At 43.9% G+C, this 21,653-nt stretch overlaps 2 protein-coding genes across 9 annotated transcripts in view; one reads left to right on the forward strand and one right to left on the reverse strand.

Moving 5' to 3' along the window:
* On the reverse strand, positions 1–21,638 carry ADPRH (ADP-ribosylarginine hydrolase). 8 transcript variants are annotated; one of them, XM_059163985.1, is made up of 6 exons: positions 21,501–21,629; positions 10,709–10,794; positions 6,999–7,089; positions 4,976–5,301; positions 3,611–3,971; positions 1–1,843 (listed from the first exon to the last, which is right to left on the reverse strand). In XM_059163985.1, the coding sequence occupies exons 4-6, from the start codon at positions 5,286–5,288 to the stop codon at positions 1,429–1,431; spliced, it is 1,089 nt and encodes a 362-aa protein (XP_059019968.1). In that variant the 5' UTR covers positions 5,289–5,301; positions 6,999–7,089; positions 10,709–10,794; positions 21,501–21,629; the 3' UTR covers positions 1–1,428. The 8 variants fall into 8 exon arrangements, with proteins under 8 accessions (XP_059019968.1, XP_059019969.1, XP_059019974.1 ...); XM_059163986.1 differs by lacking the exon at positions 10,709–10,794 and having other exon boundaries at positions 21,501–21,638; XM_059163991.1 differs by lacking the exon at positions 10,709–10,794 and having other exon boundaries at positions 7,003–7,089; positions 21,501–21,632.
* CD80 (CD80 molecule) overlaps positions 18,524–21,653 on the forward strand; it is a 27,398-nt gene continuing 24,268 nt past the window's right edge. The window contains exon 1 of the mRNA XM_059163994.1: positions 18,524–18,753. The gene's annotated coding sequence lies outside the window, so the exon portion shown is untranslated. The remainder of the gene's footprint in view (positions 18,754–21,653) is intronic.

Consider the following 21,653-nt stretch of genomic DNA (forward strand, 5'->3'; position numbering starts at 1 on the left):
TGAACTTCCAAAGTAATGTTTACTGAATGTATCTTGTGGGCCAGGCAGGGAGGCCACAAAGAGAACAATTCCTCACAAGCAATCTGAGACTGTCCTCAGAAGACATGCAACGACCACACGACAGGATCAGTGTGGTGACAGGGCTAAAGACAGAGGGCTGTGGGGATAAGAGAAGAAAGTGGCCCAGTCCCTGAACAATCAGACCAGGTTTCACCTAGAAGGTTCTACTTGAGCTGGGGCTTGAGGGATGAGTAAGAATCTACCAGTTGAAAAAGGAGAGGAAAGAGCATCAAGAAATGAGGAGAGGGGGTGCACATTCACTGGACTGTGAGTAGAAGTTCAGCATGACTGATCTGTTATTTGTAAAGAGAACTCTGGAGGGCAAGAAGAAGGGAGTCAAGAATGGAGTTAAGGCACCAGGCAAGTTAATTAACAACATTCACATCATATATACAAATTTAGAACCTCCCATGTTCGCAGGCACTGTGCTAGGTTGTGTCTGGAGGAGAATAAAGACAAGCAGATGGACAACGAAACCAGCAACATGTGAAGTGTCACAGCCAGTGACGTACAGAGCATGCCTAGGAGTGGCACCTCTCATACCTGAGTAGCCTGGACTGTGAAATCCAGCTGAGAGATGGATGGTGCAGAAAGGTAAAAGAGGTAGTACATGTGAAGGATACTGAGGTAGAACCACCTGGCAGAGATGCTGTTGGAACCCCACATTATCACCCTCACTGTTCCGATGCACTGTATGCTGCTGCAAGCACCTGAGTCTTTGCCTAAAGACAGCTGGGTGTGGCTTGCACAAGAGGCCGGCTGAGAAGTGCCAGGGAGTGAGCATCCCTAGGAGATGTCCTCAACCACTGTCAGATGGATAAACACCTTGGTTTGCTTGCTCCTCAGTTGCGACTCCTCTGAGCCATGGCTTACCCCGAAAACCCAGATGGACTAACTCCACTGCCCCCAGTGGTAACGTGCTCAGTAATGTATGTTGTACTGGCCTCCCTGCCCTCCTTGTCTCACGTCCCCATTCTCCTATCACTTCCTGGAGTCACCTCCCCAGTAGATGACTTGTATTTAAATCCTTGTCTGAGAGTCCACCTTTGGGGAACTCAACCTGAAACAAACAGAAAAAACTTAAGTCAAAGTTTAGATGATGAACATGAAGACTCAAGTGTGAGGCTTGAAGACTTCTACCTTGGGGAGACGCTGACTCTGTCAATGGAGATAAGAATTCTTTAGGATGGAAAGAGGGACCGATTTGGGGGAGGATAGGGTGAGTTTGGAAAAATGAGCTTCAGGTGCTCAAGGGACATGTCATCTCAAAACTCCTGGAGTATAAGGTTAAAACTCTTGACCTGGGAAGAAGTGAAAAGAAACTGGACTACACAAGAGGGAAAAAACAAGAGATGACATCACATCTCACTAAAGGGCAATTACAGTGTCCTCCTTTGAGCCCAGAGCATACAAAGCCCTGGCTGTCTTCTCCAGCCGGTTTCTGTATTCCAGTTTCTCATAGTTGGAGGGGCTCACTCCTTTCAGACCATACATAACTCCCCACCAGCAGCCAGCAATAGCAGCAGTAGAATCGCTGTCTCCCCCGTGGAAAAAGGCTCGGTGGGCAAGCTCCTTCCAGGAGTCTCCCGCAGCCAAGATGGCATCGTAGGCAATCATGGGGGCGTCGTGGCCACTGCTGCCACCCCAGCCAGAGTAGCTCACGGAGGTATAGAACTGATCCCTCTCCTTGACATCAAAGGGCTTGGGGAAGACAGGGGCTGACTTGCCATCCAAAATCCCTCTAAGTTTTAGGTATTTTTCCCATTGGTCTTGAAAGTAGGACCTGCAGGAAGGAAAAATTCTACAGTCAATTGAAACAATAAATTTGAGAGGTAGCAGATAGATGTGGGAACAGAGAATTCCAAGATGACTTCAACTTCTTGTGCTAATATCAAAATTGTATTAAAAACTCAAAATCTCTAAGTGCCATTTGTTCAATAAATTTTTGCCAAGGATTAATATAAACAAGGCACCAATACCTGCTGCTAAATAAAACAGGAAGTTAAAGGTGAGAAATGAAGCTCTATTTTTCCTGAATTGAGAATAGTATCAAATATCACTTTCCAAAGATGAAACTTACTTGCCTTTTTTTTTCTTTTTTTTTTTTTTAAAGATTTTATTTATTTATTTGACAAACAGAGATCACAAGTAGGCAGAGGCAAGCAGAGAGAAAGAGAGAGGGAAGCAGACTCCTTGCTGAGCAGAGAGCCCGATGTGGGGCTCGATCCCAAGATTCTGGGATCACGACCTGAGCCGAAGGCAGAGGCTTTATAACCCACTGAGCCACCCAGGCACCACTTTTTTTTTTTAATAGACTCCATGCCCACTGTGGAGCCCAGTGTGTGGGTCCTGAATTCACCCTGAAATCAAGACTGAAACTGAGACCAACAATTAGAAGCTCAAACAACTGAGCCCCCCAGATGCCCCTTCATTTATTATTTTTTTAATTTTATTTATTTGACAGAAAGAGAAAGAGCAAGCGCACAAGCAGGTGAAGTGGCAGGAAGAGGGAGAAGCACTCCCCACTGAGCAGGGAGTCTGACATGGGGTTCGATCCCAGGACCCTCAGATCATGATCTGAGGTGAAGGCAGACGCTTACCCGACTGAGCCACCCAGGCCCCTGCTTTGTTTTCTTAATAAAACTTGTATATATTTAAGGCATGCAAGATGATATAATAGATACACAGTACAAAGGTTACTCTAGTCAGCCTAATTAACACATCATCTCCTTATACACTATATCGGTTTTTTTTTCAAGATAGAACTTTGGAACATCACAACCACAGGTGATTTCAGTAGAAAGCTTCTGGACCTCTTTATTCCAAGAAAGGTGATGTGACGTCAACTCACCAAAAAGGGAAACTGTGGCTTTACCACTTATAACTAGCTAGTGAAAAAACCTATCTCGTGGGCACTGTAACCAAGGATTTCAAAACACTGTGTATCATGACAACACTGAAGAAATGGGTTCTAGGAAATAAGCAGGAAAGTTCATAGTAACATGAACTTAGCAGTATAGGATAACCACAAAACCGATAGAAGGCTAGAATACAGAACAGGATCCCTACAGAACAGGGAAGCCCTGCAGGTGTACTACCCATTGAGGTCTTCACTGGCTACATGGCGGTAACCATTTCTGCCACTGAACTTGAAACCCTTCAGCAGGTGGCAGGGGGAGGGGCAGTGCTGGATGCAGCAGTGCTGGATGCAGCAGATAACAAAAATGGATGGTGAACACCAGGATGGTTGCTTTGATCTATGAATTCTAAGCACCCATGTGCTTGCATGTGTACACTCAGATTCAGTCTTTTTTTTTTTTTTAAGATTTTATTTATTTGTTTTAGATAGAGCACATGAGAAAGAGAGCATGGGGCAGGGGCAGAAGGAGAGGGAGAAGCAGGCTCCCCACTGAGCAAGGAGCCCGATGTGGGGCTCGGTCCCAGGACCCTGAGACCACAACCTGAACCAAAGGCAGACGCTTAACCAAATGAGCCACCCAGGTGCCCCCCGGATTCATTTTCCAGCAGGAGCATGCACATACCAACTTACCAGTGTTCAAGGTTCTTCTCCAAAAAGTAGCCTGATTGGATAATGTACTTTTTAGCTTCTGGTAGCACCTCCATCAGTTCTTTTCCCCATTGCCTGGGAGGCTTGCCATTCACAGCATAGGCTGTAAAAAGAGCAGAAACAAGGGCTCCCAGGTAGCCTGTAGGGTGGTGGTGGGTCATCCTGCCGCTCTCGATGCTCACCTGGATCAGCATGTCCAGCTGGCTGTGGTGAGGGAACCGGAGGCCGATGCACATGGCACGCATAGCTGCCCCGCAGCCACCCTCATGGCTGTTAAAGGGAATCCTCCAGCCATTGGCCTCATCCGGCTTCAGCAGCAAGGCATTCTTCACTGAAGCACCCCCTGGCAAGAGTCAGGGAGAGCAAAGGCTCAGTGTAACCGAAGCAAAGGCCTCCATAGGAGGAAAGAACCAAGTTCGGTCCCTAAGTTTCTCTGATGGAAAGGTAAAGCCCCCCAAATATGATGAATGCCCCCTGACTCCAAACCCCAAGCCAACACTTTTCCTAACTTCCTTTATAATCTCTAGCATGAGAAGACGGATGACATAAGAACCAGATTCATAGAGTCTTGGGATCTCTATCAGTTATTACTGAGACATCACAGTAACCCAAAAAGGTAGGCTTAACATACAAGATTATTCTTAAGTGACTAAGCTCAGGCTCAGAGTTTAAGAACCCTGCTCAAAAATCACTTCACCAGCTAGCTAGTGACTCCATCAAAACCATCAGACTCCGAACCCAAGCCCTTAGAGAACCCAACGAAAACCTGACCACGGGAGATCCTGAATGCCAGAAAGAGGCTGATAGACGGAATACCAGGCTGGGAAAAGGAGCAACCGGTTAGGAGCAACAACATGCTTTTGGGTGCCCTATGTATTTTGTAAGCCTCATTTTTTAATTTAATATGTATCTTTTTTTATCAGTCAATACTTATCTGCATAATTTTAAATAGCTGTGAATGCATCACCATAATTAAATAAATCAGAGAACGTTTAGATTGTTTCTATTTTTATCACAACTACAAAAAAATCCTTGATATTGAAATCTCAGTTAACAATTTTTTTTGAAGATTTTATTTATCACAAGTAGGCAGAGAGGCAGGCAGAGAGAGAGAGAAGCAGGCTCCCTGCTGAGCATAGAGTCCGATGCGGGACTCGATCCCAGGACCCTGAGATCATGACCTGAGCCAAAGGCAGCGGCTTAACCCACTGAGCCACCCAGGCACCCTCAGTTAACATTTTTAATGAGTGCCTTGGGCCTGCTGTATTCTCCTCCACCTGCCCATGAGTGCCTTGGGCCTGCTGTATTCTCCTCCACCTGCCCATGACCTCCACTGGCTGCACTTACCTGGTGCGCGGCCATCCATGTCTTCCATGCAGTCTTGGTAATGCTTAGCAAGTAGGGAATACAGGTGAGCCAAATCCAAGACCTTGCCGGCTTCCACAAGAGCATCTGCTGTGGCCAGGTGCATCACCGTGTCATCGCTGACTCTCCACCTCTCCACATCTATGGCATCCAAACCACCAAGCTGGGCCAGCTGCCGATGAATCTTTTCCCCATCCCGGAGAAACTCCCACTTCCCGTTGAAGTACCCCAAGGCATCTCCAGCTGCACTCAGCACCATGGCAGCCACATACCTCTCTATCAGTCCCTCACACATGGTGAGGCTGTCCCTGTAGGAATATTAAGATACATAGAAGATGAGGAAAAAGAAGAATCAAAAAAAATAATGGCCCTATCTACATGTTATTGAGAACTCGCTACCTGTAGGCATTGTATTAAGTGCATCTCATTCAAGCCTAACAACTGCTCTATAAACAATTAGACCCATTTTAGAGGTGAGTACATTGAGGATCACCAAGAGAATGCAGTATGAGAAACGTGATGTGCCTTGTCTTAGGTCACAGAGGTAATAAGTGGTAGGGCTGGGATTACAGCTTAGGTCCATCTGACTTCACAGCCGATGATTTAATTTTTTAAAAATTAAAAAATAATTTTTTAAAATTTTTATTATGTTACGTTAGTCATCATATAGTACATTGTTAGTTTTTGATGTAGTGTTCCATGATTCACTGTTTGCATATAAAACTCAGTGCTCCATGCAATACATATGCTCCTTAATACCCATCACTGGGCTAACACATCCCCCCTGCCCTCCCCTCTAAAACCTTCAGTTTGCTTCTCGGAGTCCATAGTCTCTCATGGTTCATGTTCCCCTCCGATTCCCACCCCCCGCTTTGTTTTTTTATTTTCCCTTCCTTTTCCTTATGTCCTCCATGCTATTCCTTATGTTCACAAATAAGTGAAACCACATGATAGCTGACTCTCTCTGCTTGACTTATTTCATCCAGCATAATCTCCTCCAGTCCCATCCATGTTGATGCAAAAGTTGGGTATTCATCCTTTCTGATGGCTGAGTATTATTCCATTGTATATATGGACCATACCTTCTTTACTCGTCTGTTGAAGGGTGTATGGGCTCTTTCCAGAGTTTGGCTATTGTGGACATTGCTGCTATGAACACTGGGGTGCACGCGGCCCTTCTTTTCACTACATCTTTGGGAATCTTTGGGGTAAATACCCAGTTGTGCAATTGCTGGGTCACAGGGTTCCACAGCCAACGATTTTAACTATGACTCCATCTTTGCCTGTGAGTGGCAAGGCCCTTAAATTCTACAAGTCAAACCAAGCTTGTAATTTTCTCTTTTTCACTGGGATTTGGCCTGGAAGTGTATTCCTCCTTTATTAAATAGTAGTATGTTCCATTGGCGTCGCAATGCAGTTTGTAAAGTACCTGCACTTTTTATCTCAGTAGTAGGCCAGGACGACAATATGCATTTTGCAGATAAGAAAACGGAGGCTCAGAGAGGATAAATTTACACACCCAATGATGGAGGCACTGAGACCCAAATCTTCAGATTTCAGGCCACTCCTTCTCAGCACAGATCTACTTACGTTGGGCAACCTCTTTGCACCTCAGCCTCTACTTCTCTAAAATGGTGACAAAATAGTAACAACCTCATTGGTTTGCTGTGAGAAGTAAATAAATTAATTTTTGTAAAGCTCTTACAGCAGTGCTTAACACATAGTAAGCACCATTTTCATTCATAGTCAACTAGGGAAAAAGATTTTTCTGTTATTGAACTAGAACCTTTCTCCCCACAACCTTCCTTTCAACAGCAGTATTTTAATTTTGTCTTTCTGCTTAATGATTTGGCTTCTAGAGTCTTGGGATCTCACCTAATATTCCCTCGACAAATCTAACCCCTGGTGAGCGAGGTACCATATGTGCTTTCCAATATTCATCACGCCCTATTGCCTGCATCATTCATGTTCAAAGCCCTCCACCATCTACCCCATACCTACCCACCTACTTCACTCGCAGGGACCAGGCACTTTTAAACGCCTGGCTGCCGGTGGACTGCACTTCTGTGGGCCAGGGAGGGCAGGGCGGCAAGCACCTGGAGAAGGGTAAATGGTGAAGACAGGCTGAGCTTACCAAACAGGACTTACTGACCTTGCTGAGTTTCTTGACTCATAAAGGATATTTGTAAAACGTAATTTCCATATTTTATTATTTACAAACAATGCCTAGGAACAGGTGTTCTGGGCTACTACACCTGGCTCTGCCAAGAATCAGGTGTATGGCTGTGGACAGCCATGCACTCAGGACCTGGATTTTCCCGTCTATAAATAGGAGAGTAGGGGCTCCCATCTTGGGCTCCTGAGACCTTCGGAGACCAGCTTAGTTGGCTTTTAAGGACCAACTTTTAACCCCCTGTCTCCCTCCCCCAATGTCCCAGATTCTATTCTGCCATTCCTTCTGGCTCTACCCAAAAGTGTGTTTTTGGGAGTTGCAAGCAGGGGTGGGGGACGATGACCGTCTCTTTCCTTGGAAATTCTCTTTTAACATTTACACGTACTGCTCTCAGCCTTCCGCTTTCAGAACACCATTACTGCTTAAACTGCTCTTCTACCGTTCACACTCTTGGCCCCGAACTATATATTCGAATTCAAAACTTCAAAACTAAGCTCTGGGCAGAAGCTTCCCGACAGTCCTCCTCCCCACCACCCCCTCCTTAATTTTTCTTTTTTGGTGGTGGTGATGAGGAAACACGCCTGGGCAAGGGGCTGCGTGGGTGCGCGCCTGGTCACCACCCGGCGGACACGAGCGCGCGGAACGCGCGGGTCTCTGGGGGAGGCGGAGGCGCGTGCGGGGGCCCGGCCGAGGAGAGTCGGCGGGATGGAGGGCAGGCGGGACCCACGCCCGGCCGGCAGGGCGGCGGGTACAAGTACCTGATCGCCAGTTCGGGAGCGCTCGGGAGACGAGGGCGGGGCCGAGCCCCGGGGGTTCAGGGTGCGCGGAGAGGGCCCCGATCCGCTACGTGGAGGCGCAGAACGACCTCGCCGCCCGTGGAGCGCACAGGGAAGGGGCGGGGCCGCGCAGCCGCGTTCGGGGGCCCAGGCTCGCCGGAAAGTGGACGGGTGGGGGCTGAATGCCTTCCCGGCCGCGGCGTTCCGTTATGAGCCCCGCCGGGGGCCACGGGAAGAGTGTCACCAGATACCTGGTCTGGCCACGGCGCTGCGCAGCCTCTAGCGGAATGTCGCCGTTCAGAGAACCGGACTCGGACTGAGTGACGATGATTCACCTGTAGCCCTTTGCTGATGCCTGGGGACCTTTGGTCTGTCGAGCTTTTGTGGGTTATCGTGAGCCAGGGTGTGGCCAAATACTGCGGAAAGGGTCCTGAGTGCAAGGCCTTTGTCGGAACTTCCTCCCATAAAATGGGGAAATAATAGCACCTACTTCTAATGGTGGTTGTAAGGAATAAGTTAATTTTAACTCATCATTTATTTTGTAGCAGTTTGGAATTTTTGCATCCTGATAGTAAATAAAAGCAAACTAACAGTATTTTTGTTTGGATAAATTAATTATGTTATCCTTGAAAAGAATTAGAATCACCGTATGTAAGTATTCTATATATTTGTCCAAAATTTTAATTTGCTATGCCCATTTTTCTGGCTGTAATTATCCAGACTTGGCCTGAGAGTTTTGTTTTTATTTTTAATCGAGATGCAAATGCACTCCTTTGGTGTTCTGTTCATGAGTTTTAATAAATATCATGAGTATATATATATATATATATATATATCTGAGTAGTCATAATCAAGATACGGAATATTTTCATTACTTCAGAATATTCCCTTGTGCCCTTTTCCGGCAAACCCACACCTCCACCTTCAACCTTAGCCAAAGTGATTTTTAATTGTTTACAGAAATCATATCACTGCCAGCCTCTGAGGATGTAGTCCAAGTTCCCTGGTGAGGGATGTTTTTAATAAGCATTCCTATAAAACTCATAACTCTTTCAGTTTAAAATGTCTTTTGAGGATATTGTTCATATCACATAGTGCTCTTTCAACAAAAATCCATGGGAAAAGTGTTTCTTTGGCTTGAATATAAATAATAACTAGGGTTGTTCTTTGCCATTAGTTTCCTCTTGCCTGTTAACGTTGCTATCATTTAGACTCCTGACTCATTGATGCTACTGAATGGCTACAGATAGAGTTTTGTGCAGGATCTCTGAGCCGTAAACAGTGTCGTCATCCTTCACCACGTTGTTTTACCGATTCCCCTATTTATGAGCCTCCATCCCCCACTGAAAGCACATTTTTTAACTGGTTGGTTTATATACTGCTCAGTGCATAAGACCAGCCAATAGCTCTGCCTTTACTTGGGAAGAACAACCAAAAATCTGAACAGTAATGCCCCAGGGTTTTCCTGAAACCCCTTCTTATGTCTCACTAGCTTTAAAGGTTGATCTAAATGATACAAAATTTCCTGGAGGTTGTGCATTATTACAATACTTAGATGACTTCCTTCTCTGGTCTCTTTCCTAGCCTCTTCACAGGTGAACAGCATTCATCTGGTAAAACGTTTAGCTTTAAAGGGACATGAAGTCTCTTTAAAAAAAATAATAAAATTGTGCTTTGTTCAAATTCAGGTTTGCTATCTAGGGCACCTGATTTTGGAACAAGGACCTCATTTAGATCCAAATAGGGTTCATGGCATCTTGAATTTCCCCAAACTCAAAGCTAGGTACCAACTATGAGGGTTTGGGGGGATTAGCTAGCTACTGATTGTGGAAACTGTCCAAATCTCTCTCTTATGGCCCATCCCATAGATGTTATACTAAAAAAACTACTAACTTGACCATATTATTTAGGAAGATCAAGATGACTTGGCCTTTAAAGCCTTAAAGGAAAATAAATAAATAAATAAAGCCTTAAAAGGAAAGCTTAATAAATCCCTCTGCCCGTGGATATTGTGATGATCAATTTCTTCTTTTTCCCTTTTTGTACGTTAAAAATAAAGGAATGCTCTTATGGTACTCACCCAAAAACATGGGGACCACATTTACCCAAAGGGTGTGTATCATAGCCAATAACTAGACCCTACTGTACAAGGGTACCCTCCCTTGTCTCAGACCATTTCTCCCACAGTCCTTTTAGTGAAGGCCACTGAAGAAATAATCATGAGATTTCCCCCCCCACACGACTATTCTTGCACTCCATGTGGTAGAAGCCTTTCTAAATGCTGACCGTATTCACTACCTTTCATCTGGTTGCCTCACCTGCTATAAAATCTTCTTGCTACTTACCAGATTCTTCCTCAGTTCAATAAGTTTAACCCTGCGATTCTTCTCCCTCCATGGACAAAACCTCTCACTGCTGCTTACTACTGACAAACCACGTTCTGATTCCCATAATGACTTACAGAAACTGCTTTATCATGCCGACTTTCCATGGTTTTCTGATGTTTCTTATTTAAAAGGTAAAAATGATACATTTTGTGCAAGCTATACAGCTGCAACTCTTTGATGTTCTTGAGGTACCTTGCCTTTGGCTACCTCATCCCAACAGGCTGAACTGTATGCTCTCACTCCGGCCTGCATTTAGCCAAGGATCCATATCCATATGGACAGGAGCTATTCCTTTGGAGTAGCTTATGACTTTGGAATGCTATGGAAACAGCAAGGCTTCCATACTTCCAACTAAGATAAAATTTGAAATGGTTCTTACCTTCAAAAAGCCGTATTATTAGATGCCATACTTCTACTCCCACTTTGGTGATTTTTCCGGTCCCTGGGCATTCCTCACTGATGTTTCTACAAGAACACTGCACTCAGAAGAATGAACAACCATGCCTCTGTCACGGTCCACAGAAATGTTCCCCCAATGATAATCGAGAAAAGTTTACTAGAGATGCTCAAAAATTGGTCCCAGGAAAGGGAAAACAAAACTGGAAACCTCATAACTGTTGGTTCAATAAAAAGAGGAATTTGGTTTGGCCCAAATAGAAATCCAGTCCTATCAGAGTCCAGAAAACTCCCATTACTGACTACTACTGTACATGCATTGAATCGCTGGTTCACTGATAAGATCATAACTCTTATGAACCCAGACTAGTGGGGAAATAATGACAGAACTGCAGAAAGTGCCTATTTTCTTGCCCCACCTGCCCAAAATACAACCTAGAGAAACACAAAATACAACCATCACTACTGGACACTTTAAATTCCCCAATGGGCCATTCAAGGTTTAGCAAATGGATTTCATTCAGGTTTTCTCACCTCAGGGATAAATTATGTTTTAGTCATGGTTTGTATGTTTTTTCACTGGACTGAAGCTTTTCCCTGTATGCAGGCTACTGTGTCCTCTATGGCTAAAAATCCTATTATAAAATATTATACCTACTTGGTAACCCCCCTCAAACTTCATAGTGACTGGGAAACTCACCTCACTGGTCAAGTACTTGGCAACTCCTTTATGTGAGGAGGTTTCATAATGGCCCCTATACTCGGGGCAGGTCACTGTCTTGACAGCTGGAGGATGAAAAGGGCAATGTGCTCTTCCTGTATTTACTATTCTGTTTTCTCTTCATAACAAGTCAGAAGCCTACCACTGGTCTACTCCACTAAACCCTCATGGCCATCTTAAACAGAAACTTCTAGGAAGCATACAGGACTCTGGGTTTGCTGAGGAAGAGACGATCAGGAATTTCTTCCTAATACTGGGAGAGTTAGTCAACCACAGCCAAAACAATAGCAGCCCAAAACTAATCACTTGACTTGCTGCCTAAAGTAGTTTTGGATGATTGAATAGCCCTCGGTTATTTACTTGCTGAACAAGGAGGTGTTTGAATAGGCAATACCACCTGTCCTGTATGGATAAATTCTTGTGGGGTATTAGACCCCCAACAGCACAAAATTAGGGAACAAGCACATTGGCTACAATAAATTTCATGTAATGTCCTTTGGCCTCTTTCTCTGGTTACCTCTAGATCTGGGCTCCTGGTTTAGAGCCATCACCCAAACTGGATTTGTCACATTACTTTTAATTTCATTTTGCATAATCATTTTTAAACTTTGTACCTATTGCCTGTCAAGTCTTTGTAGAAGCAGCATGCCAAATAGGGAGATGCTAACTCAGCACTTTGAGATGATCTCCAATGGTTATTTAAAACCCTGGTAATGCATAAACTTCAGAAGGAAAATGCCTGAGAGTTCTCCCTCCTACCCTTCCTTGTTACTCAGGTGTGACCTCGATGTTTTCCAGTCTGTGCACTTTGCCTCTGACATGGGTCATGACAACCAAGGAAGGTCCTTTCTGGCACCAAAGGACAAAACCACTAAATGCAGAAAAACTGACTCCTGATCAGTGATGTTTTCAAGGAAACATCTTGAACAGAAAGGTGAAATGTGAAAATGAATAAAAGAAGACTTTGTTCACAACGGAGTCAGGCAGCCCTGAAGAAGGAAGCTCTCATGCATGTACCACGCATTGCAGTTTATTTTATATATGCTTAGAGGAAGAAGCTTACTTTACTACAACAGCAAGAGTGAAGATTTTCCCTTTGCCCCTCAACAACCCAGCCAGTGAGAAACTGACACATCTCAACCACTGAGAAGTAGCCACAACCCTGATCTCTGGCTCTTCTTCCATAAGCTTTCATTCAAAACTACCCCACCCAGCTTTCTCCATTCCTCCATAAAAGCAGACCCCTCTCACTTGTTCTCTGGATCTTGACTATGTTTTACTGGTGTTTACAAGTCCCAAACTGCATTTCCTCTGCTATTCCTGATTACACTCATTTTGCTGCTAAAATAATTGGCTATTTTATTTTTAAGGCTAACCTACTGACACTTTTTTCTCCTCGGTCAAAAATTAGAAAATATTTCTGGGACATCAAGGATGTGGTCATGCAAACCGAAAGAACAATTTGTCAGTTAGCTCCAAATACCTGCAAATAACCATTACAATCTCCCTACCCCCCTCACCATTCCCCACACTCACCGGCTTAAATAATAAAGACACTTACTATCTTATATAACAAAATGTCTAGACATGTCTAGATTAGCTTACAAAAAAAATATCTTAGAAATGAGAAATCCCCAGGGTTAATTCTTTGTTACTATCAAGGATCCTGTTCCTTCCATCTTTCTGCCCTGCTATTCTCATTGTGTTAGCTTTATCCCTGGGCTGACTTCTCTGACAGATACCAAATCCATTCACAATTACAGACAAGGCCTAATGGGAAAGGCTATGTCTATTCTTTCAAGGATGAAGAAACTGTTAAGAAAGCCTCTCTCTGCACCTCCTTTCCTAAATCAACCACTGGCAGGCAAGTTAGATTATGAGCTCCCCTTTGATCAGGGATAGAACATCTTCCCCAAGAGGTGGGGGGTCTTATACAAAAACCAAGATTTCGTTCATAAAGGAAAGAGTGAATGCTGTTCTGCCAAGAAGAACTAATATTTACCTGGCATTTTACTACTGCTAGGCATCAGTGTAGATGATGGAAATATAGAGGTGTTGAAGATTTAGTTCTCTACCCCCAGTTTTACTGAAGAAGACGTACTACAAGTATTGTATTACTTACCAATCCAGTATTATCTGGCATTTTGAGGCTTTTCCTGAGAAACAAACTTGTGGGACTCAGACCTGACCTCTGAGATGTTTCAACTGTAAGGTGGAAATAACAATACTTTTCATAAAGAATTGTTAACAATGTCTTGGAGTGATTTTTATATATCTTACAGACATTAAATACCTACGGTGTACCAGCTATATGCTAGGCCCTGACCCAGGACCCTCTCTCGTGACATGGACCCAGCCATGTAACCTCATTTGATGCTGCTGCCTCATGAGAGTTTTAAAATGTTTTTTAATAAAATGTTTACCTTGTGGGGTGCCTGGTGGCTCAGTGGGCTAAAGCCTCTGCCTTTGGTTCAGGTCATGTTCCCAGGGTCCTGGAATCAAGCCCCACATCGGGCTCTCTGCTCGGCAGAGGGCCTGCTTCTCTTCCTCTCTCTCTGCCTACTCGTGATCTCTGTCTGTCAAATAAATAAATAAAATCTTTAAAAAATATATAAAATAAAATAAAATAAAATGTTTACTTTGTTTAATGATAAAAGTAATGCATACTTCCAGCAGAAATGTTGGGAAAGCTTCTAAAAATTTCTCCTAAAAAAATAGTCACAAATATTCATGAAGATATATGTTCCTGAATGTCCTTTGCAGAATTGTTTCTTTTTTTTTTTAAGATTTTATTTATTTATTTGACAGACAGAGATCACGAGTAGGCAGAGAGGCAGGCAGAGAGGAGGAAGCAGGCTCCCCGCAGAGCAGAGAGCCCCAGAATTGTTTCTAATAGTAGAAAGTTGAAAACAACCTCAGTATCTATTTACATGGGAATATGCATTTCCTTCTCCTGAATCATGGCATAATTATGGAACTTTTCAAAACCATGAGGTAGACATTTAAATCAGTAGAGTTTGGATAAATAATCAAGCTTACATGGAAAGAGTTGAGAGATAATTTTGTTAGGTAAAAAAAAATCTAATTTTAGAATGAATAATATATATGCTCTTAGGTTAAAAAAGGGGGGTTCTGTGTGTGTGTGTGTGTGTGTGTGTGTGTGTGTGTAAAATGACTGAAAGGGTACACATCAAGTTGCTAATGATTATGATTACCTCTCAAGGGGGTAATGGGAGAGTTTTCCAGAAGTATGGAAAAACATTTAATCTTTCATAATCAGAATTCTTATTTATTATGTGCATAAAGAAATTTTAGAAAACAGAAAAAACAGAACCACTCAAATTTCATCACTCATGCTGTATACAGTCTTTATTTTATGCACATTTTTTTTAATTGGGTCATTTTGTATACAACTTTATATTCTATTTCTAATACTATACTATATACAGTGATACATAATTGATTGCAAATGCTCAGATAAGATAATGCTTCTGGAATAAATTCCCTTTCATATTGATACAAAGAAAATGAGGCCCTGGTTCTGTTGTCCTCCAACCAAAGTAGGTCAAAGCTACTCCATTTGAAGGAAAACAGAAGAAGCATAGATAACTGAAAAACAGGGTATTAAACAAATCTTTGCCACTTCACAGTCCTGAATGTCTAATACCACATCTAATTAAAGCATGAGAACGTACAAAAGAGTGAGAAAGCAAGCTTATGCACCAGTTAACAGGAAATGGTTAATAGGCAGGGCCCCCTGAACTCTCTAACAGACACAAAATAACAGAAAGATTCAAAAGAAAACATACCACGGAAGAGAACTTCAATAAACATCTGTTAAAATGACTTACAGTGGGGGGAAAAATCAAGCTGAGGCTTTTTAAAAGAAAACAGAAAAAAGCTAGTATAGGAGAATTTGGAAGAGCCCAAGGCAGCTGGCTCACATATCCTGGATCATCAATTCAACTCAGGAGACTCAGTGAGCAAATTACTTTGGGCAAGGCAGTAATACCCAGATATTTGGTCAAACATTTTTTTAGATGTTTCTGTGAAGGTATTTTTTAGATGAGATGGATGCTGAAATCAGTAGATACTAAGGAAACCCAATGATCTTCCATGATATTAGCAGGCCTGACCAATTCAGGTGAAGGCCTTAATAAGAAAAAAAGACTGACCACCATGAAAAAGGAATTCTGCCAGCAGACTGTCCTCAGACTTGATAAAGGAAGTTCTCAACTTTTTATATTTGTGGGCCCTGCTTCTGGGCTCCCAAGGAATCTATACTTCAACAATTACCAAGTCAAATCAATTCAGCAAGCCCTCAAAGCATGGGCTCTATTTCTGCCCAGAGCACACATTGTATATCTGCTTCGTTAAAATCACCACAAAGGTGTCTCCTGAGCACAAAAGACAAGAAAAAGTAAGAGATTTCCCTCCTTCCCATAAGATTAAAGTCATACAGCCCTGCATGTTTTAGAAACTTAAGGTCTGCAGCTTTCTGAATGTTCTTTGTCTAATAATCTGTAACTTTTTATGTAAAAATGTACATATCTGGGGCGCCTGGGTGGCTCAGTCAGTTAAACATCTGCCTTCAGCTCAGGATGTGATCCCAGGGTCCTGGGGTTAAGCCCTGCATCGGGCTCCCTGCTCAGTGGGGAGTCTGCTTCTCCCTCTCCTCCTAGCTCCTGCTCTCTCTCACTATCTTTCTCTCTCTCTCTTTCTCTCAAATAAATAAATAAAATCTTTTTTTAAAAAATGTACAAAACCCTATACCAAATGTTCCCTCTCTTCTTTGTGAAGACTGTATCCCAGGCAGCTGTCCTAACTTGGGCTCAAATAAAACTCTCTTCCTCTTCTTTTATAGAAATTCTAAAAGGGACATTCACTCTGCCTCCATAGACTTGAGCTGCAGCATCTGCTCCTCCCTGGGTCTCCATCCAGCCTGCTGGCCTACTTTGCAGATTTGAACTTGCCAAACTCCACCATTCAAGGGAGTCAGTTCCTTAGAATAAACCTCTGTCTCTCCACGTTTGTATATACTGGTTCTGTTTCTTCAGAGAATGCTCACTGATATAGCATACAAAATGTGCCAGGTACACTGCTAGGTGCCCCTTGCAGTTACAGAGATGAGGCAAAAATCACGGTCATAGAGGAGACTTGGTAGAGTTTGACGACATTGGGCCACGAGAACGTGACAAGAGGAAATGTTCAAGATACGAGATCAGCAGATATGAGAGAGACATTGCCAGCTTGGAGTGTTCAGAGAAAGCAGCCAGAGAAAATTACACCTGGGCTGATTTTTGAAGCGTAATTAAGATAAAGATAAACTAAAGTTGCCAGAAGCCCGAAAATAACCCAAACAGCACATAAGAGAAACCCAAAAAAAAAGGAAAACCAAAAATGAAAGTTTAGGTTGGCATTTTCTCCCCAAACGATGCACATTTGCTCGGCCCAGAAGAACTAGCTAAATATGCACCTGCAGGATGGTAAAAATGCCAACAAAATATTCATGGAACCCTCAAGGGGAAATTGTGGAAGTAATAGGTGGAAATACAACATACCATGGCCAGGAATTAATTATTTGTGTGGATTTTTTCTAAATGAGCCCAGACCTTTATTGGTACATCACTACATTCAGGTTCACACTGAATGTAGAAAATGGATCCAGATATAAGCAGTAACACGCAATAAGGAAAAGGATGTTAAATGGATAACTCGGGGGAAAAGAGCAATGCAGAGCTGAGATTTTTTTTGACACAGACCGAGTGGTTTTGAGGAACTGGGTAATAATTCTCTATCGCCCTAAAGTGTTTCTGTTTTGAGCTTGTAATAGACATAAGTGACACCCCCACCCCCGCACCCCTAAACTTCTGTGGATGACTGAACGTGAGAAAGTAAGCTTAGAGAAAAGCAGGAGACAGCTCCGTTGTGTTTAGGGAAGAATTTTTTTTTCCAGACCAAACTAGAAAGAGCTCCTTTCAAAGAAGCTTGCTGTTTTATTGCTCGATCCTTTAAGAAAGGAAGAGATAAACACTGTGTCCGGGAGACCTGAAGGTAGGGACCTGCCCTAGGATCCTTGCCAGTTCCTGTTCTAGGATTTAGGTGGGGAATTAAGGGTCACTACAGCCATTGGCTGCCACTCCTCCACCCAAACTGTCCACCAGAGCCGTTAACAAACTTAGAAAAATCACTCTTTTCAGTTTTCTAATTCATTTTCCTTGTCCCCTGAGAAACAGTAAGGAGCCAACTGTATAGGCAGAAGCCGGAAATGATCTTAGTGCTTTCAAAATGGTACAGTGTAGTGCTATGAAAGCGAACTTCAATGAATTAAAGGTCGTGGTAATTAAAGATTTAACAGTAGTGTGTTATTTACTGCTTAAACACACCAAGCTATTTATCCACCCCTAAAACGGGGTAATCGCCTTCCTTCATGTTCCTCCTCCTTCCTCCTTCTTCGTCTTCCTCCTCCCCCTCTCTTCCCTTCCTCCCCCTGCTCCTCTTTCCTCCTTGTGGGACATTTTTCTGAAAAGTGAAGTGATAGTCGCCGTTTGCTTCTTATTGACGATGTAATATAAACTGAAGGGGAAAACCAAAAGGTCAAAAACAAAGGTCATGGTCACCAGACTTCAAAAAGGGGGACAGGGGAGTCTTACTTGAAGTCTATTCATAAAATTAAAGAGATATTGCTTAGCTTGAATGGAAAGGGAAATTCATCTCTCAGCATGTCTTCCCAGAAACAGCACCGTTTAAAGCAGACCTTGCACAGACGTTTAGCTGCTATTGAAATGCGAGAAGGAATCTATCTGAAGCCTCTGCAGAGAGCAAGTACCCACGAAGAAGGCAGAATTTGACAGAGTGAATTGCTTTCACAGTGCTCTCAGACTGAATCCCTCCAGCTTGGGACTGGTTTCTCAGGGCCACTGCAGGGGAGGTTGAGGGACTCTCTAGGCGCCTGACACCAGAAATCTGCCCAAACCAATGGCCATTGTGAAGTCCTCGGTGCGTTCCCCACCCCAGGCTTCACCACCGGAGTGGTTACTTCGCATTTCCTGGAAGCTGTATTTCTCTTCATTGAGAGCCTGCAGGTAAGCAGTGAAGTCTGTTACCTCAGGACTGCAGGCTGGAGCGTCAGAGACCCATGGCAAAGCCTGGGAGGGGAACTTGGGGAGTCAGCTGGGCTGCTGAGCTTCCCTCCCTGTGGGAAATCCCAAGAGGACTGAGAGAAGCAGAGAGGCCGAGGCCATCTGGCAGGAAGTATGCCAAAGAAGGGTTCCAAATCTCCTGGTGGATGGATCTCCCAATCCCAGGTTAGGAAATAGTGACTTACAGAAATGAGCCGCTGCTCTGGGGGAGGCGTGGGCTGGGGGCGCATCTTCCCCTTCAGTGAATTGCTCTGCTCCTTTCTTCCGCTATTCTCGCTTCTTCTGCTTAGGGTCCCTCCACCTTATTTTTTCTTTCTCTCATTCTACTCATCTTTGTGTCCCCCATAGCACAGTTCTGGGCTCACAGTACAAACCCAATAAATTTGAGGTGAATTGGCTTGCCATGCCAAAGGAATGGTACATACATTAGAAGCAAAGAGAGAGGAAAGAGCAGATGGGGATTAGAAGAGTTAACGAGAGCTTCTTGAGGAACTGGCATTTCGTCTGGTCCTTTCAGGAAAGATGTTAGGACGGGCAAAGAGACAGGGAAAGACATCTAGAAAGTTAAGGGACGCTCAAGGTTTCCAGGCAGGAGAACAGAGTGCCCAATGCAGGCAGGAGAGGGGCAGTGGGCAGTAGGGACAGTTTGGATAAGGGCTAACTCTGAATGTTCACTTCTCTTCTCCCTTGAAGAATTCTAGTGATTTCCATTTCAGAGAACCAGAATGTAAAGAGGAAGAGGCGACCTCTCTTCACACTGATGACATTTCTACCAGCCTGAGCAGACCATGACACCATTTGGGAACACCATGGTCTGAAAGCATAGATCGAACGGCCTATTCTGGGTGCAGGTTATAAGCCTGTTTGAATGAAGCAGGGAAAGGAGCCAGAGGAGACTTTCAGCTCCTCCACTGAGAAGCTGAAGGTCACTGCAACTGTAAGGTAGAAGTTGTTACATCCTTCCTCATCATTACTGAAAATGTGCAGCTGACCCTCAGAGCGAAACACAGATGAATGAACATGCTCACCGAGCATTTTTTTTTTTTTTTTGTCCTCACAGAGAAGATGAAAACACCTGGCCCCTGTCATAGAAAGTCTTGCCTGCCAGGCTTTATAGAGCTTGAATATTCCAAATCTAAGATAGACAGAGCTGCCACCCACTGAACCCTGCCACAAACTTGTCACTGGGGTGAGGCAAGGTGCCGGTGCTTTCCCTGCCTCTTACACATATTCTCTTTGCTCTTTCTGGCTGCCTCGAGAGAGATGGTGCCTTTGCCAATAGACAGGAAGTAGAAGAGGCCACGTTTATTTAGTAAATGCTGCCGCCACTCCTGTCACCCCACTGTACAGAACATCTGCGTCTAATGGCACATTTGTACCTCTACAGAAACGTGGACACAATTTGGGTGGGGGGCATGAGACCCTCTCTTGGGCTTAGATGATCTTGCTTTAAGAAGGCAGCATTGTTTAAAAGTCCAGTATTTCCAATTGTTTCTTTCTTTGGCACCCTGAAGTTTTTTCACTTTCTAGAACATTCAAATCAGGTCAGAGCCTTTCTCTTCTAATATGGAGAAAAACAAGGTCCTTCTCACTGCAGGTAAGTTTTACAGAAGAGTCCATAAATAAACTGAAAATCTGGAAAGAGATTCTCTTGAAATTACCAGGGCCTGCATACCTTTTGAAAATCTGCAGGTGCCCTTGGGGGTTTATCTCAGTTTGAAGATGCACCATAGCCCAAACAGCCACTTCCTGTGGGTGGCCAGGAAGCCTAACATTGTGGACAGTATGCCAGGAGGGCCAGGGTGGGAGCAGACCTAGAAGATCACGTCAGAGAAGCCACCACTCATTCTGTGCATAAGATTTGTCTCAAATGCAGTCAGCAATTCTTTGAGGGCAGGGCATGAGTTGAGCCTGGAGACTATATTCTCCCCAGCAAAGTCCTGTAATCTGCCACACTGCAGCCCTTGTCAGAGCCTAAGCACAATGATGAAGTGGAAAAGCCTTTATTCTTTCCTTTTCTTCCTTCAGGATGATTGTCACCCCAGGGATATCCAGGGGCCTCAAATGTCATCCTTCCCTGTCAGCTTTTAATTTAAAGGGATCTCAGTGCCTTCCTTAATACTGAGAAATATTTGGCTAGATGGCAGCTTACACTGTGAATTTTGCCAGGAAAGGCTACTTTCTAATAGCCTAAAGTCAGTAGTTCAGACACTTCTCTACCATAGTCACAATGTTTGCCATATTCATGTAACATATCTACTGTCATTTCCTTTTTTTCTCTGAATTGACTTACCTTTCTACTTTTACAAATTTAGATAGAAAACTATTGTGTCTGTACCATAAAAGCCTCCCTCCTGTCTTAGCCTAGAGTATCGAGAAAGCAAAACTGGAAACAAAGATCTAGTTTATTGGGAATATAATCTGGCGGTGCAGAATGGGAGGATTGGGACAGGGAAGAAAGAAAAGCCAGTACAAGCATGCTTTGCCATGCTGGCCTCTGCTGCAGGCAGCTAGTACTCAGTCTCACTGGGGCCTTCTGGAAACCCTCATGGAATGTCTCTCAGAACTCCCCATGGAAGCTGTCATCTTCCAACCTCCTCTGGTCAAGAGTGGCTCCAGGTTGCACATGTTTAAGTACAGAACTTGCAAGGGGTATCCCATGCCAAAGGAGAAGAGATACCCCAGGGCCAGGAGCAGACTGTAAAAAGTGCAAGCCCATCCAAGGTGCTGGGAGGTTCTATCTGTGCAAGACCTGTTGGTCAGCTATGCCAGTATGAGTCAGCTGTTTACCCACAGAATACTCCAGAATTCTATATAGTCTGGTTGAAAACAGAGGGAGGCTAGGGGTGGGGAGGGGGGGTGGTACTAAAATCTTCTTTACCCTACCCCCTCAGTTCTATCATTGTGCTCACCTGAGGTGTCTGGGATCCTGTCCAACATGGCTGCCAGTAGTCCCGTCTGTGAAGATAGTGGGGGTGGAGAGGTGGGAGTGCGGTTGAGGGTGGCCTAGTGAGCCCAGCACTCTCCAGAAAGTGACCACGACATACGAGGTAGACAGCCCACTC

This window comes from Mustela lutreola, chromosome 2, assembly GCF_030435805.1.
Source record: "Mustela lutreola isolate mMusLut2 chromosome 2, mMusLut2.pri, whole genome shotgun sequence".
NCBI classification, from domain to species: Eukaryota; Metazoa; Chordata; class Mammalia; order Carnivora; family Mustelidae; genus Mustela; species Mustela lutreola.

Bases quoted from the DNA above. Each gene is read 5' to 3' on its own strand.
- ADPRH (XM_059163986.1), bottom strand. From the start codon at position 5,288: ATGTGTGAGGGACTGATAGAGAGGTATGTGGCTGCCATGGTGCTGAGT. The intron at 3,972-4,975 runs GTAAGTGCAGCC...GACTCTTGCCAG, and splicing joins CATGGATGGCCGCGCACCAG to GGGGTGCTTCAGTGAAGAAT. The intron at 1,844-3,610 runs GTAAGTTGGTAT...TCCTTCCTGCAG, and splicing joins GAGAAGAACCTTGAACACTG to GTCCTACTTTCAAGACCAAT.